Source organism: Crinia signifera, chromosome 1 (assembly GCF_055691185.1).
Source record: "Crinia signifera chromosome 1, ASM5569118v1, whole genome shotgun sequence".
NCBI lineage: Eukaryota > Metazoa > Chordata > Amphibia > Anura > Myobatrachidae > Crinia > Crinia signifera.
In genome coordinates this window covers 121,219,862-121,236,976 of record NC_139217.1, presented here as the reverse complement: position 1 = coordinate 121,236,976, position 17,115 = coordinate 121,219,862, and the positions used below count along the sequence as shown (strand labels likewise).

At 42.0% G+C, this 17,115-nt stretch overlaps 1 protein-coding gene across 2 annotated transcripts in view; it reads left to right on the top strand.

Moving 5' to 3' along the window:
- The window catches only part of FSTL5 (follistatin like 5), a 644,560-nt gene that overhangs the window by 378,986 nt on the left and 248,459 nt on the right, over window positions 1-17,115 (top strand). For both annotated transcript variants that reach the window (XM_083172689.1, XM_083172698.1), the window contains exon 7: window positions 6,374-6,540. In XM_083172689.1, coding sequence (XP_083028815.1) covers window positions 6,374-6,540 — 167 coding nt within the window. The remainder of the gene's footprint in view (window positions 1-6,373; window positions 6,541-17,115) is intronic.

Here is a 17,115-nt window from a genome sequence, read left to right as displayed (position 1 = left end):
CTCTGGTGTCCACCTCAGTTATAGCCCGCATTTTGTCTTCAGTAATGTTTGCAAGGCAGCCACAGTGCTCCTCATTCCCATGGACCATCTCCCCTGCAGCAATTATGCAAACCAATGAAACACAGTGGTTTGATGGTGCTTCCTCCCCAAAAGCAGCTTGCGGATGATCAAAACTCTCCTTATAGTCATAGAAAAACATGGCTTTCTAATGTTCTCTAATGAACTCCATAATGAGTTTGCAAAATGAACATGCTGACTTTAGTGTGCAGTGCTCCTTATATACAATTTGGTGACTTGACATTTCAGAAGAGCTTTATGCTGCCCATACACATGTAAGATATTGCATGCAATCAATCGATTTCAACCACATCTGGCCAATAAATTGAATGATTGTATGCATTTTTAAGGGGACATTTTACGCAATGCGTGGGAACGCCATTGAATTTTGTGTCGATAGATATTATGTGCTGCACATAAGAAATCTATCAAATTGCATGAGCGTTCGCATGTGGTTAAAAACGATCGCTGGAATGCAATCAGCGGTGGATTTGGGGAGTTTGGGGCGGAGTGGGGACCGGAGCACTGGCGGCGGCGGAGGAGCAGGGACTGGAGCACTGGCGGCACCGGTGGAGCTGGCACCAAATTGATGGCGGCGGAGGAGCGGGGAATGGAGCGCTGGCCATAGAGCGGTGGAGCATGAATGCCCTGTGAAGGAGCACTTCCAGGCGGTGGGGCTCAGCAGCGGCAGCAGATGAATTTGAATCTCTGGGTGGCCCTCTGGTTGGCTGAGAGAGCGCTCTCAGCCAATCAGACGGCTGCCTAGTGTTTCAAATTCATCTGCTGCTCCTGATGAGCCCTGCTGCCTGAATGCGCTCCTTCACAGGTTCTTCAGGCACCACCGCTCCCGTCTCCATGCTACACAGCCGCCAGCGCTCAGGTTCCCGCTACACTGCCACTCCTCTTCCAGCACCCGATGTCTTATCGCAGATGGCATGTGACATCAAGTGCTGGAAAAAAAACACTGGGCACCACAAAAGATGCGATCAGATGCAATGGGACATCACATTGCGATGTCCCATAGCATCTGATCACATAAGTGTATGTGCACAATTAGTGAGATTACACTTTACAGTCATACTGTGCTTACTGTACATACGCACTGCACATCTGTAACCGTATTGCACAACCCTAGTACATATATTGCAATACCAATCATAATACAGGTACTATAGTGCTTACGGGTTTTCAAACTATAAAGAATTCAACCAGTATTTTAGCAATTATTTCTATGCTTTTACAATGTTTGTCTTGCTCACATCTCTTCAAGACAAGTGCTCACTAAATAACAGCAGCTTAACACAAAATGAGTTCACAAGCAGTACGTTGCGTTATGTATGAAGAAGGGAGCTACATTGAAAGATTGGTAACTAAAGTTGGCCCAACACTACATTGATTTTTTTTTACAACCAGCAACTACAGTAGTTGGCTGATTGGAACAATAATCATTATACACAAATGGAAATTTTCCTTTTGATCCAACAGGCTGAATAATGACTGAAAAGTAAAGATGTTTTTATAACGTTTTAATAACGCTTTGGTTCTGTGGCCATGCACGTTGCCGGCCAAACTCTTACTATTTCTTTAAAGTGGCAGTAATTTACAAGGAAAAACCATGCCTTGTAAATGATTGCCCCTTTAAAAAAAAAGTCAGAGCCGAATTTGGATGCTATTTCATCCCACCCTATGGGCCTTATTCTAGTTCACTCTTTCTGACAAAATCCTTCTTAGCTGGACAAAACCATGTGCACTGCAGGGGGCAGCTGTTACTTGTGCAGAGATAGTTAGATTTGGGTGGGGTTTTACTTCAAAGTGAGATCTATATTGCAGTGTAAAAATAAAGCAGCCAGTATTTTCCCTGCACAGAAACAAAATAACTCACTCAAATCTAATTCTCTCTGCACATTTTACATCTGCCCCCATGCAGTGCACATGGTTTTGTCCATCTAAGAAGGATTTTGTCAGAAAGAGTGAACTAGAAAAAGGCCCTATATCTCCACAAACAGTATAAACGAGTTTATCTGCTGATAATATATTAGGTACATTTTTCTCTTGCAAAGAAATGTAATTTAATTTAAAAATGTAAAATAATTTTACTATGCAAATATGAATAAGAATAATAAAAGCAAGCCCACTTACAAAGAAATACTCCTTATTGATGAATTAGTGATTAATAGACTGCAGAAACTGCGTACTTGCTCTGCATACAATAGGTAATTCTAAATCCTTAAAACATATTTAATCACTTTGTTACATTCAGCAGTGAGTTCCATTTATTCTATTATGTGTTTGATTGCTATTGTACTAATTATAACGTTCTTGTCTAATCTAGCAGATTGCATACATTTTTAAATTTCAAAAGCAAAACTTACAAGTGACTATAACCTTGTTCTATTATTTTAGTAGCACTTCTCTAAAACTCTGTGCGTACTTTACTCCAAGCACTCACTGATTATTGTTCTAATGTATGAAAAGTGCGGAATTGTGATTAACATAGGAACAATTTAGTTTTGCTCATTTTAATTGTTTGACATTTCTAGCCATAAACTCTTTGCACTTGAGAATTTTTTCCATAATGTTCTAATAAGTGTTTAAAGTGGTCCAAGGGAGGTGGTGGAACTCACCCCTCTACACCCACCCTTGGGAGCCACACCCCTAACTCCGCCCTTTTAAAGATCTTATATTTTCATTGTTTTTGCGCTTGCTGTTCATTCATTTTTAGTAATGATTTCCTAGGCAATAATAAATAAGTAGCAGCCTCTTTCCTCCTTGCTGTCTCTTCCCTCAGCATGTGTAATCAGGATGGCTCCTCTCTAGAGAAGCGTGATAACACCAACAGATGGACTTGAGTCCACCCCCAATTCCCCCTTGCCTCCCTCTTATCGTATGTACCTCACCCTCTTTTCTCCTCTCTGTCAGCCATATACCATTCCTTCCCTCCCTCACCCTATGTAACTTTCCCTCTCACCCTGTGCACCTCTCTGTCAGTCATATACCATACCTTCCCTCTCTCACACTGTGGGGTAGATTTATTATAGTGGCGCCTGATCGCCGAGTAATAAATCTACCCCAGAGTACCTCTACATCAGCCATATTCAATTCCTTCCCTCCCTCACTCTGGGGTAGATTTATTATAGCGGCGCCTATCGCGCCGCTATAACAGTTCCTGCTTCGCCTCATTAGCGAGGCGAAGCAGGAGGGGACACCGACAAGATCTATTAAGATCTTGCCGCCGGAGTGGGGGAGCGCTAACTCCCCCCTCCGGCGATGTCCCTCCTGGAGACAGCGCATCAGTTAATACTGATGCGCCGTCTCCTCTCCCCCCCCCGGCCAGCTCACTGCGCATGCGCGGGATCTCGCTAGTCTCGTGAGATCCCAGCGCAGTTCAGCGCCAGCAGCAGGGACAGCGCTGTCCCTGCTGTTAGGTATAGGGCATCGCCGCCTGCAGCTGGCGAAGTCGACAGCTGCAGGCGGTGGAACGGTCAGCGATGCTGACCGTTCATAAATCTGGCAGGGGCGCAGTGCAAAATATCGCCCCTGCGCTATGCCTCCTGCCCCACACCGCCGGCGTTAGAGTAAACGCTCGGCGGGTGTGATAGATCAGGGGAAGCGCTATCCCCTGCTATAACGCACGGGGATAGCGCAGATTCCCCTGATCGCCTAGTCATAAATCTACCCCTCTATAACCTATCCCTACCTTATTTTCTCAACACTGCACCTTTCACTAACTAGTGTACCTGAATCCAGTAGTATGAAGAAAGAAAGTAGTGCTGATCAGTGAGGAGTAAGAAGATTTAATTAATAGTGCACGTAATGTAACAAATAAACATATAATAAAACAACATTAATATTGCCCAGAAACTGCACATGCATTATTTAAGAAATTAAGGATCTGCTCCTATGTATACCGCCATTAAAGTATTGCAGGGTGGAGGAAAGACCATTCGTGTCACATTGATTGGCACGATTTCAAACAGAGTTCAAGATGTTAGAATATGGTATATTTAGCAATGAAGTTCACCTGGGGATTTCATCCAATTTTGGATAGCATTGCAATGATATCCTCCTTTATGGTGGTGAGAACAAACCGAGTGTCCTGTTGGGTAGTTTGGAGCAAATGGTGGAAAATCCTCCTAAGTTGCGGCTGCTGGTAGGTTCCAAATAAAGTGCAAAGTGCAAAAGTGACAGTTGTGGGCAAAGGAGATGCTCAGGCTGATGCGTTTCGCTGCCATGCAGGACAGCTTTTTTAACGGTATCGGTGGTGGGAGGCAGCGGGAGCTGGGACAGGGCCGGGTGAGCTGCTCTCTGCGGTGGGTATGGGGGTTGGAGGTGGTTACAGGAGTTGGAGGTTGGTACGGGAGTTGGCGGGTGAGTATGGGAGGGTCTAGGCATCAACAGGAAGACGGCGTCGTGTATGCTGCTGCTGCTCACCCGGTGCCATTCTCCCTGCCTCAATCCGGCATCTTTTTATGTCAGATTGAGTTTGACAGAAACACAGCCCAAACCTTTATGTTTAGGCTGTGTTTCCATCAAAAGCAAGTGGATTAGTGTCTACCCCTTCCGATCTATTCCTGTTGAAAACTGTAATCTTTTTGTCAAGACAGCAGTTACGACACTCATTGAATATACCTCTAAGAGTGCAGTATACTGTATGTTGTTGCTCTCACCACAACCCTTCTACAATAGACATTAATTGGGCAGACTTTTGGAATGTGGTATATATTTTGTTTAATATTTGACTTGTAACTATGGTGACTATTCTGGTTCACTCCTTCTGGCAAATTCCTTCTCAAATGGACAAAACCATATGCACTGCAGGTGTGGTAGATATTACTTGTGCAGAGAGAGTTAGATTTGCTTGGGGTTTTACTTCAAAGTGATATCTATATTGCAGTGTGAAAATAAAGCAGTCAGTATTTTCCCTGCACAGAAACAAAATAACTCACCCAAATCTAATTTTCTCTGCACATTTTACATCTGTTCCCCATCAGTGCACATTTTGTCCATTTAAGAAGGGATTTGACAGAAGGAGTGAACCAGAATAATCCCCTATATCTTTGGTTTTGGATGACATCAAGTACTTATATGTTAGTTGGGCGGCCACTAAGCTATTTGCTTAGTTTTACACGTCCGCTCGCCCCGTTTCGGGTTCTGTGGCTCGCTGCGCTCGCCACACTATATAAAGTCAACTCCACGTGGACATGGATGGTGGGAGTATGAGTGTACTAACTATAGTGGGCGCCCAACTAACATATAATACCCATTTTTCCCTATTACATTAACCATAAAGTATTTGAATTGGTCCTGGACACCCAACCTATTGCTGTCTGGCCACCCAGTTTGGGAACCAATGGCCTATAATTAACCTTCAAACATTTTAAAATAAGCAACATGTGGAATGATGTCAGGTACTTATATGTTAGTTGGGCGCCCACTATAGCTAGTACGCTCATACCCCCATTATCCATGTCTGCGTGGAGTTGACTCCATATAGTGTGGCGAGCGCAGCGAGCCACCGAGCCCGAAGCGTGGCGAGCATAGCGAGCCCTGCGAGGGGATGCGTAAAACTAAGCAAATAGCTTAGTGGCCGCCCAACTAACATATAAGTACCAAAAAATGTTTATTGTGGCTTCTTGTGCTTCATCTTATAACTAAGGATCACCTATAAACACAATTGACTTATTTGGATGTTTTTCTGTATTTCTCAATTCTATGGGTTCCTGCAAAAAAAAAAAAAAAATCTGCCATTCTAGGGAGCCATGATTCAAAAAATTTTGGGAACCACTGTTAAAGGCATATCTAAGATCTAGCTATTGCTAGCATTTCTAATATAAATATAACAAAATAAAGTTTTATAGGTGGTCTATGTGGTGATTTAAAGGAGGGCCTAATATATGTTTGCAAATGTAGAATATAATCTGAATAAAAAATGCAATGATATACAGTATGGGTGCGTTCTTGCTTGATCAATGCATTAAGCATGCAAGTCAAAGCATATTTATATATAACATATTGGTGAATCCCTGAACATTTTGTTATTATGCAGAAAGCATTCTTTGGCCTTTAAATAATGCAACTACCTGGAGGTAAAATCTGTCATGCTTAGTATCTCTGTCTCTGGAACTATCTCAAGTGAGATGCACTTCTAATCCTCCCAGGTTATAATTGTCATTCACTTTAGTAGAAATGTCAGATTGACCTTTTATTTTACATGTTTTAAGTTTATTTTAGCATTCAACTTTTTTATTTTTTATTAATGCTATCACTTTGCTAATAATTTGTTAATCATTTCTAATTCCAATGTATCTTATTACAGGGATCGTTCAGCTAAGTCTTCCAGAAGATCAGGCATTAAGTTTCACAACAGTAACAGTTGGACAAAGTGTTGTTTTAATTTGTGGAATACAAGGAAATGTGAGACCTCCTATTATTTGGAAACGCAACAACGTGATCCTGAACAGTTTGGATTTAGAAGACATCAATGTAAGTTTGAGTGAGAACTGTTAGAAATCTCCTATGTATGGATCCTCAGATAGTTATGGTATTTTAGTATAGGAAGCAGCAACTTCAAGTAGCCTGTACTGAGCATGTTGTAAGTAGATCATAACCATTTCATGCACACAATTACTGATGCTGCCATTTATACGACACTAATCCTTCTCACCATAGCAAAGATGTCCTAAAAATAATCACAACCTGTACAAATTTGTCTTATAACTGATGCTCTAGTACTCAATGGTACTCAACCTCAGTCCTCAAGGACCCCTAACAGTTCACGTTTTTCAGGTCTCCACACAGAATTGCAAGCAAAGTAATTAGCTCCACCTGTGAATCTTTTAAAATGTGTCAATGAATAATGCGGACACGTGTGCGCCTGCAGGGTGACCTGGAAAACATGGAATGTTGGGAGTACTTGAGTACCGAGGTTGAGAACCACTGTTCTAGACCCAGAAAAGATAATGAGCCTTATTTATATATGAATGCATCTTCAATGGTGTTGCAACTGAGCTAATATCAGCAGACTGTGAAAACATAACGGCATCAGTGCACACAAGCTAAGGTACAGTACTGTATGTTTGCAATGCTGCTCGCAGGGAATCAGCTGCAGAGTAATTGGCAAGACAAGCTCATTTTAGAGAGGTAACAGGGTGTGTCTGTAAAGCCGTAGGTGTCTCATTACTTTTTAAGGAGATTATCGCTGCACAACTGTGATCTTGTATACATCCCATACACCTGCATCACAGTTGCGACAGAGTACAGAATCACTGAGCATGTTTTGTTGGCTTTCATGGTCATTTCTGTCCAGTTGTGGGTAGCTGCTGCAGTACATCTACTATGTCTTGCAGTTCCATCACTAGAAGCGATCATCGCTATGTTGGCATTGTGACGGGATCTGTATCAGGCATAATGTTTACAGATTGTATGTGTACCTCTTAATTAAAGACCAACTAAACTTTCATACACAGCACTAGATTCATTTATGCCATTTTATAACAAAAATGTAAATACTTTATCATATACTGTACACATTTGAAAAACTTGCTCGGATGAAAATTATACCATAATATTTGTATTATAATTAGCATTTTGTGGTAGAGCAGAGGGGATTGATTCAGAGATGGGCTGATTTGGGTACTGATTCCAAGATGGACGCTAATGCCGCTGCAGCAGCGATTGTATACCCACTGTGAGAAAAAAAAATCAAATGCCGCTGCTGTGTGGATTTATACTGAGATTTTCATCAGTGACTTCCCAAGTCCCAGTGGCTGCATACAAAGATGCAACATTGGGTGTTGATCAGTCACTTATCGAACTTCTGAACGCTGCTGGGTTTGAAGCAAAATCGGGGAGGCAAAATAATACCTGCGTTCCGTTGGGCCCGGCCAGAGTTTCTATGGTTGTGCCCACCGGTTTTTGCAAGCACGCACATGAAACATCGTGAGGCCACCCTGTGTCTAAATCGGACTGCGAGCACCTCACTATGGGAGAAACTGTCCAAAGGCGCTCTCGCAGCCGGGCCCTGCACATGCACATTACTGATTATGCTCATATGCAGTCAAGCCACCATTGGAAGAGGGGCCGAATTCAGACCTGTGAGTGCAGGTATGAATCAGTCCCATATTGTTCCTCATTGGAATTTCTGCATTCAGTGATCTACCATTTTGCAACATTGTAATATATCAGGTTTATTATAGCCAGCCATACTGTATGGGATTTTCTAAGGGGAAATTAAAACACTTAGGGCCAGATGTATCAAGCTTCAAAAAGTGATAAAATGGAGAGTGATAAACAGCCAGCCAATCAGCTCCTACTTGCCATGTCACAGACTGTGTTTAAAAAATGTCAGGCAGAAGTTGATTTGTTGGTTGTTTATCACTCTCCATTTTATCACTTTTGAAGCTTAGTGCATCTGGCCCTTAATCTACAAACCATACATAAGTCATATGTTGCTTTTTGCAAAGTTTAAAGGTTGGCTGAATGGTCGAATTTATGTTACTGTACCATACCTCCCAACATTTGTAGTCACTGGGTCGGAGCGAGGTGCGCGAAAAGGGGGCGTGGCCCATACTCGCGTCACTGCCATGAGGCCAGCCCCTCTGCCTGCAAGAATAGACAAGGTGCGCATGTGCACAACGTCTATTCAGTGTAATTACAGACGACAGGGGGGGACTCCCAACTCCCCCCCCCCCCGCTGCGGGACACTACCGGTGGCGGGAGGGACGTGGGAATGTCCCAAAATATTGGGACGTTCCTGCGATGAGCGGGACAGTTGGGAGGTATGCTGTACATTGAACAATAGGTATTCACTGGGTACACTGCAGAAAGGTTGCCTACAGATTTAGATATTAAATTGTTCATCTTTTCTTTTTGTTTACTGTTTAATTTTTGAGATTTACAATGACATTTAATCAAATTTGATTTTAACTCTATAAAGTCAAGAGTGTCCCTAAATATAGAGTTTATTTTCTCTGTGAACAATTAAACTCTTCTTAACTTATGAGGATATCACCAAATAATTTATGTAGATTTTATTTATTTATTCATCATATGAATGATTATAGATGACCACTTATGTGAATATATAATGTCCTAAAATTCTGGTTTACAATTATCTGTACCTGTGACTGGGGACTCTGCCCATAATTGCTGCAGTTTACAGGCTTAACCAGAAGTTATGTCTTTAAAGTAATACTCACGCTCAAATGAACAGACTTGTAAATAATTCTATTTTTTATTTCATAGTATAACATTTTGCATGTTTTATAGGTTTTGTTCGGTACTCACATAAAAGGAACAGCTGCAAGCATGCCGTGCTATTACATACCTTTTAACACTAATTTCTCCCAATTGACATTGTACAATAGTAGTGGCTGCAGCTGTAGATCCTTTGAGATCTCTTGAATATAAATTATGATTGCCATTACATGTATGTATAAATAAGAAACTCCTTTCTCACTTTCATTCATAGAATACCACCTGTTTTCTTCACCTTTTCAAATTATAATAAGAGCGACTCTCAACAGGGATTTTATAAAAATAAATAGTAAAATGAAGGCGGCTTATTCGTCTTTGGACGCAAGTTGATTAAGTATCCAACTCGCCTCAAGTTGTGGCAGTGGATACTTCATTAACAGAACACTTCAGTATTGCTGCGGTATGGAGACAGCTGCAATTCCTTAAACTGCTATTGAAGTAAATGTGTTATTTACTGGTACCTTGCTTTCTCACTGCACATGTACAGTATGACCTCAGTCCATGCATTTGTACAGCATCTGTGCACAGTGTTTAGGTGGAAGAGGTATCCCATCAGATCTCTCTTCGTGCTCTACAACCTAAGATGTGCGTGTGCATTCTGAGGGAAGTGGGCAGGCAGCTGACATCCCGTGATGTCAGCTGCCCTCCCCCATTGCACCATTGGCCCATTAGAATGAGAACACCTATAAAAAGCTGGGCATTCCCATATTCCGTCACCCCACGGCCCCCCGCTCCCTGCCCTCCATCCTGAAGGATGGGTGCGTGCACCCAGCGAACAGTTTGTTCACTATGGCCACACTCACCCAGCGCATGCACATGAACAGTAATGCGCATGCGCAAACAACAAATATCAGCCCTGTACGAACAAATGTGGCCCTTTGAATGGACCTGAATAAGGTCCAGTGTGCAGATCTATTACAGAGCCTCCAGATAGCCACTGGTACCACCTCCTGAATTGATGCACCTACTGTAGTATAGACATTTCCTTATTTTACATCCTCTGGATCTGGCACATGATGTCACCACACCACTCACATACTTCAAACCATGCCCAACCAGTTTCGGTGCTCTAGGTCTTCATTGGAACTTCATTACTACCTGATGAAGTCCAAGAGTGACAAAACCAGAAGCTGGAGGCTCTGGAATATGGTCTTCACACTGTTGATTTTAAACTGTGATGTATGTGATCTTTTATTGTTTAGTAAAATTATACTTACAGTGCATGTTACTCACTGAGTGCACCCTCTATTCTTTTACATGTGATGAAAATTGTTTCCTGGGGTTGAGGCTAATTTAAAGTAGCTGCACTGACATCTGTTACCATTGGAAACATATATAGTATGGCAAAAAAGGATGTACTTCTGGTACGCTACAACTTACCAGCCTATTTTCTTTACCTGGCCCCTGCTTTTTGGATGAGATTAAAAGTTTGAAATACTGTATCTATGGAATTGGAAGGAAGGCACCTCTGCAATTGCTTATTCTTGTCCTGAGTGTGAAATTAACCGATATATATTATAGTTGCTTGGAAGAAACCGCATTCTCTTTATATATTGATGCTGGGGTGCTACACTCAGGTATCCTCAATCCAGTGGAGGTATCCTAATTCAATGTGGGTACATAAGAGGCCACTCGCCAGACTTGTTTGCAAAGATTCATTCAAAAATATTATGGTGATCGCATAGCTACAAATGCTCAGTCAACATTTCGACTTACTTCAGAGCCTTTATCAAGACATAGATCAACATTCAGAAATGCGCATGAGCATTGAGAAAACATCGGCCACGTGTGAACGATTGGGCCACTGCGAATGGACCTGAATAAGTTTGATTTTTGATGTTTATTTGTGCTTTGTGACTTGTGTGTGTTTTTATTGGTGATATGTTTGTAATGTATCCTCAGCAGCAATATGCCCCCATAGTACCCAATAGTTAACATCCAATATCCATTACCTTTTAGGTTAGGATTAATATAGATATAATTCATTTACAATACAATTAATGGATCTAGGACAAATGCATAGGTAGACCAATGGTGGTTCAGTCTAGCACCTAATGGATTTAGCGATTGATTAGTGTAAAATACAAGTGACCACTAAGTGATGCGCTGCATTATGCGGTCCAAAGACCGGAAATGACGCGTTTATGGACACTTGCGGGCGCTAATGGCTGTGGTTTGCGTTCCAACAGACAGGAAGTGTGTATGCCAGTCACAAGAAGTGTCTGTGTATAGGCATAGGACAGCATGGGCGTCAATGTGAGCGGAGTCAGTGTGGCACTGTATGATTACCGTAAGTCTTACTTATACTGGGTAGATGCAGATGATGTGCTGACATATTAATGATCAGTGATTGTAGTTTACTGGCGATTGGCTGTTACTTCCAGGGTGGGGTGTGTGGCCTGTGGCTGTGTCAAGGGTACAAATATTGGTGTCTGTGGTATTGTAAGATTGATTGACACTGGATATTGTGTAAAGAGTGCTATGTCTTGATAAAGGCTCCGGAGTGAGATGAAACGTTGACTGAGCATTTGCAAACAAGTCTGGAGAGTGGCCTTTTATATACACACACACACACACACACACACACACACACATATCTCTTAAGAGTCATATGCTATGAGTAACTACATTATCTTAAAACTTAATATATATCATATTCTCAATATGCCATAATGTAGCACACCCCTCACCAATATATATAACAGTGCACATACTGTGGGAAAAGGGATATTTATATTTACTTCCGTTTTTAGTGGATGGACACTCCCCTATTTGGATGTCCTTCCTCTCATTAGGTATAAAAGGAGGATTAGGAGAGATGTAAAGTACACCTTGATAAAGACAGTAGTCGAAACGCGTTGGTAGCTTTTTAAGTAGGTAATTACATTGGTCAGGACCTATCTGGGGTGAGTGTGTTCAGGTCACTTTTGCCCTATGTGTGGCCAGATTGTCATCTCCAATGGTTTACCTTTTTTATTGTTCCACTTTTTTAAAATAAATTGAGTTTGTGGAATACTTGGAAGCATCTATCCTTTTTTGAGATTGAGGACCATTAAAGAAACCATGATATGAGGATGCACAGAGATTGCAAGTAAGCATAAATGTGAGCATTCATCCTTATCATGTGAAGTGTAAATTTGTAAAAAGATACCTTTATACGTATGGTGGTGCTTTATTTAATGTAAGCACAGTGTAAGCAGACTTGGTTTATATAACACAAAGGTGATCCTTTAAAAATTATACCTCCACATCCCATAGCAGCATTGGTATTTAGCCAGGCTAGTTGTGGAGATTTACCTTCTTGGAAATACTATACCCTGACTCTATCCCTTCCTATCTATATTCTATAAACTACACCTGAGAGGAAGTACAGGAGAAAATGTGGGGAAATAGAAGGCGGTGAAAGATACTTTTATGTGTATGGTGGCGTCTTACTTGATGTAAGCGAGTGTAAGCAAAAACGAACATTTCAACACTACGGTGACCCCATAAGAAGTTATCTTTTCACGCCCTGTAGCGGAACATATTGGGATCCTTCTTGAATAATTAATTTGTCAAGACTTGCTTGTTTTTTTTCTTGTTTTTTTTCTCTTTATTTTATTTTATGTCATCTATGTGGGAAGGAATCCTGGAAAGAGAAAATAACTATGAAAATATAAGAACTTTAAATCCTCCTTAGGTTGGGTAGAGGTGGTAAGAGAGAGTTTTGAGAGGAATATCTACTTGTTTTCTTGTGTATTTGTTCTAGAGCACGGGTGTCAAACACAAGGCCCGCGGGCCAAATCCGGCCGCGCAGCCGCCGCCAGCCTTCACCTTTTATTCTCTTTTTTTAGAGGTTTTTTTTGCACTGCCGGCGGCCATGTTCCTGTGGTCTTTTAAGATGTCTGCGGCCACAGGAACATGGCCGCCGGCCTCCACGGCTATGTGGAGGAGGGCCCGGCAGCCTGTTCCCTCTTATCGAGGCAGTGGCAGACGCTGGGTGGGGACGTCATGACGATGACGCCTCCCACCCATGCGTCTGCAGAGAGGAAGGAAGGCAGGACGAGTCAGGGGGCCGCAGCAGGACAGGACGCGGCGCAGAGAGTGGAATTGAAATTACTGGAGCCACAGCAGCAGTAAAGGAGCCTGAGGGATAAAATACAGTAAGTTACATAAAAAAACAATATATCTGATGGTGGTGTCATGGCATTACTTTTATATTATACAGGGGGAGCAGCCTGTGGTGTCATTATTATTGTACAGGGGGAGCAGCCTGTGGTGTCATGGCATTATGCCATGACACCACAGGCTGCTCCCCCTGTATAATAATAATGCCATGACACCACAGGCTGCTCCCCCTGTATAATATAAAAGTAATGCCATGACACCACAGGCTGCTCCCTCTGTATAATAATAATAATGCAATGACACCACAGGCTGCTCCCCCTGTATAATAATTAGTGTCATGGCATTACTATTGTTATATTATACAGCAGGAGCAGCCTGTGCTGTCATTGCATTATTGTTATACAGCGGGAGCAGCCTGTGGTGCCATTGCATTATTATTATACAGCAGGAGCAGCCTGTGGTGTCATTGCATTATTATTATACAGCGGCCCTTTGAGGGTGACCAAACTGCTGATGCGGCCCCCGATGAATTTGAGTTTGACACCCCTGTTCTAGAGGGTTTGGCGTCCCCCTATTTTGATATTCCTGTTTGATAGCTGCTCTAAGCGCAGTCTAGATTGTCATTCATTGTATTACAGTGCACATACTGTAGCAGCACAGCAAAAACCAAATGAGGAAAGCAACAGATCCAAGTCTCCTCCTTCTCCATCTCTAAAATGTGCAATTAGTCTCTTTTGTGGAGATGTATCCAATCTTGGAGAGAAATAATGAGGATAGAGAATGTACTTGCCAGTCAGCTCTGTTACAGGCTAGGGGTTTTATCTAGACCTGATCGCTCGGCTTGGATTTTGCAGGCCAGGTGATAATCGAAACTGCACATGCCTATGGCTAGCTGTATGCATGCATAAGGCCACCCAGCAATAAAATCAAGCATCTTTTTTAATTGCTGGCTCAAGTTGATTGGAAGGAAGCCATCATTTGTGGGTGGTAACCGGAAGTTTTCTGGGAGTGTCAGGGAAAATGCACCCCTTATTCTTTAAAAATTGCAGTTAGAAGAAAATTGGTTGGTACTTTCTCTCTGTCCAGTTATCTCTCTCTAGGGATTGATACACTTCCCCCATTGGGACCAGCTAACTTTGGCGGGAAAAGCAGACTACCACATCTTGGGCCTTATTTTGGTTCATTCTTTCTGACAAAATCCTTCTTAGATGGACAAAACCATGTGCACTGCAGGGGGGGCAGATGTAACATGTGCAGAGAGAATTAGATTTGGGTGAGTAATTTTGTTTCTGTGCAGGGAAAATACTGACTACTTTATTTTTACACTGCAATATAGATCTCACTTTGAAGTAAAACCCCACCCAAATCTAATTCTCTCTGCACAAGTTACATCTGCCCCACCCGCAGTGCACATGGTTTTGCCCATCTAAGAAGGATTTTGTCAGAAAGAATGAACCAAAATAAGGCCCCTTATGTGCTACCAATGGTATGTGTCTCAGTGGTTTGCGAATAGCTGTTCTGAATAATTATTATAATAATATAAAGTTTTTCTTTTCAGCATGATTTGTTGTATGTATCAACTGTCTCAATGTTTTAAGCCATTAAAAAATTTAAAATAAAAACTGTCCCTCCAAAAACAGTACTTTGGTAACCCTGTTTCAACTTTGCATAAGCCCCAGTGGAATATATTTAAACTATTATTTATTTTAAAAAAAATACAACATTAATAATAATAAAGTATATAATAATGCACAACCCCATCCTGCTTATACAGCTAACAAATCTGGATTCCAAGAGACACATTTGTAAACATGCAAATACCCAATCCCGGTTATCAAGCTACTAAACATCAGATAACCAACCAAATAAATGAAAGCAAATAGTTTGTCAAGGTTAAAAATAAGATTGTATATCAGACATGATGATAGTACATGATGATTCATATATTCCATATTCATGTCTTGCAAAATCAATATTTGAATAAAATATTTAAACACAGATAAGGGTAACATTTTAATTAGAATAATAATTAATTTCAAGAGGAGTGTGTTGCTACAGTGCCTTAGTCTTGCTTTGTAAGTTATGTCCTTGTAAATTATCAAAATATTGTCATAATAATGTAGCATATACAAGTACTTATGGAAATATCTATTATGTATAGAGCAGTGCAATGCAGTGCGGGTCAGTTAAAACACTAAGGAGTAAATTTACTAAGCAACATCCCATCTTCAATAGATTTCCCATCTTAGTAAATTTAATCCTAATAGTGGGAACACACGGTGCGATTCTATTGGGATCGAAGCGGGATAGAATAGAATGGTAGGCAAAATGCATTTGATTTGACTAACAAGTCTATTTTTCTATTTGATTTACACTCCACAGGAGCACACATTGGGATCAAATCTGCATCGAATGTAGAAAAGCCGTTCGATTTTCTATTCGATTTTGCTTCTAATTGTGCATATCTCACTGTTAGTGTTTTAACTGACCCACACTGCATTGCACCAATCAGATTCTATCTATTATATTCCAGAAGGTGCTAAATAAATAAGAAGTGGAATATGATTGGTTGCTGTGGGCTACATCCCATCTTCAATAGAACTACCATCTTAGTAAATTTACTCCTAAGGCGTACTGTGCTAGTTCATGGCTCAAAGCAGTTGGCTCAGTCAATGTGCTGCTTCCTGGATCCTGACAGTTTATGTACTGTATAAAGGGATTGTGCTTATTCCTGGCTACAGTCAATTGTATAGAGGTACTGTAGTAGTCCATGTCTCCAGGCAGTTGTAGTATAATGGTAATCTGCTAGGGCAGTGGTTCCCAACCCTGGTCCTCAAGTACCCCCAACAGTGCATGTTTTGCAGGTCTCCACACAGAATCACAAGTGCTATAGTTAGCTCCACCTGTGGATCTTTTCAAATGTGCCTGAATAATGAGTGCACCTGCTGGGTGACCTGGAAAACGTGCACAGTTGGGGGTACTTGAGGACCAGGGTTGGGAACAACTGTGCTAGGGTACTTGTGTAGTTTCAGCTGTTATCAGCGTAGGCTGTCTCCGTGAAAATACACAAGTAACTACCACACTGTTGCCAGGAACTGCATCTCTGTCCCCGGTGTCTCTGGCAAGCCAAGTCAGCGCCTCTTTGATGGAGAGGGGATCATGGTGGCGCCGGTGGAGAGGCGCTGCATCTGTTTGAGATGCAGGAGCATCTCAGATGCTCCAGTAATGACACGCTCCTGCATCTGATTAGTTATTTCGGCAGGGTACAGCAACTCTGCCGACAGGGTTAGGGGCTCTGTAGCGCGTGCGTCTCTTGTCCAAAGAGGGGGTGCAGATGCAAGTGCGTCTCATTCACAATGAACAAGGTATTTGCCAGTGCTCCATGTTACATATTGGCAAATGCCTCCATTTGAAACCCCCACTATCCATGGCTTTTCAAACCCCCACTATCCATGGCAGCCCGAAGCGTGGCGAGCGGACGCATTATGCATCCTTCTGACCTTTTCATACCCCCCACTATTCACGTTGGTGTGGAGTTGATTTCTTAAAGTGTGGCGAATACAGTGAGTCACAGAGACCGAAGCGTGGTGAGCAGACGCAGATTACATGCAAGGTAATCCCCGTCCCCTAGCGGGGCTCACTGCACTCGCCACGCTTCGCACTCAGTGGCTCACTGCGCTCGCCACACTTTATAAG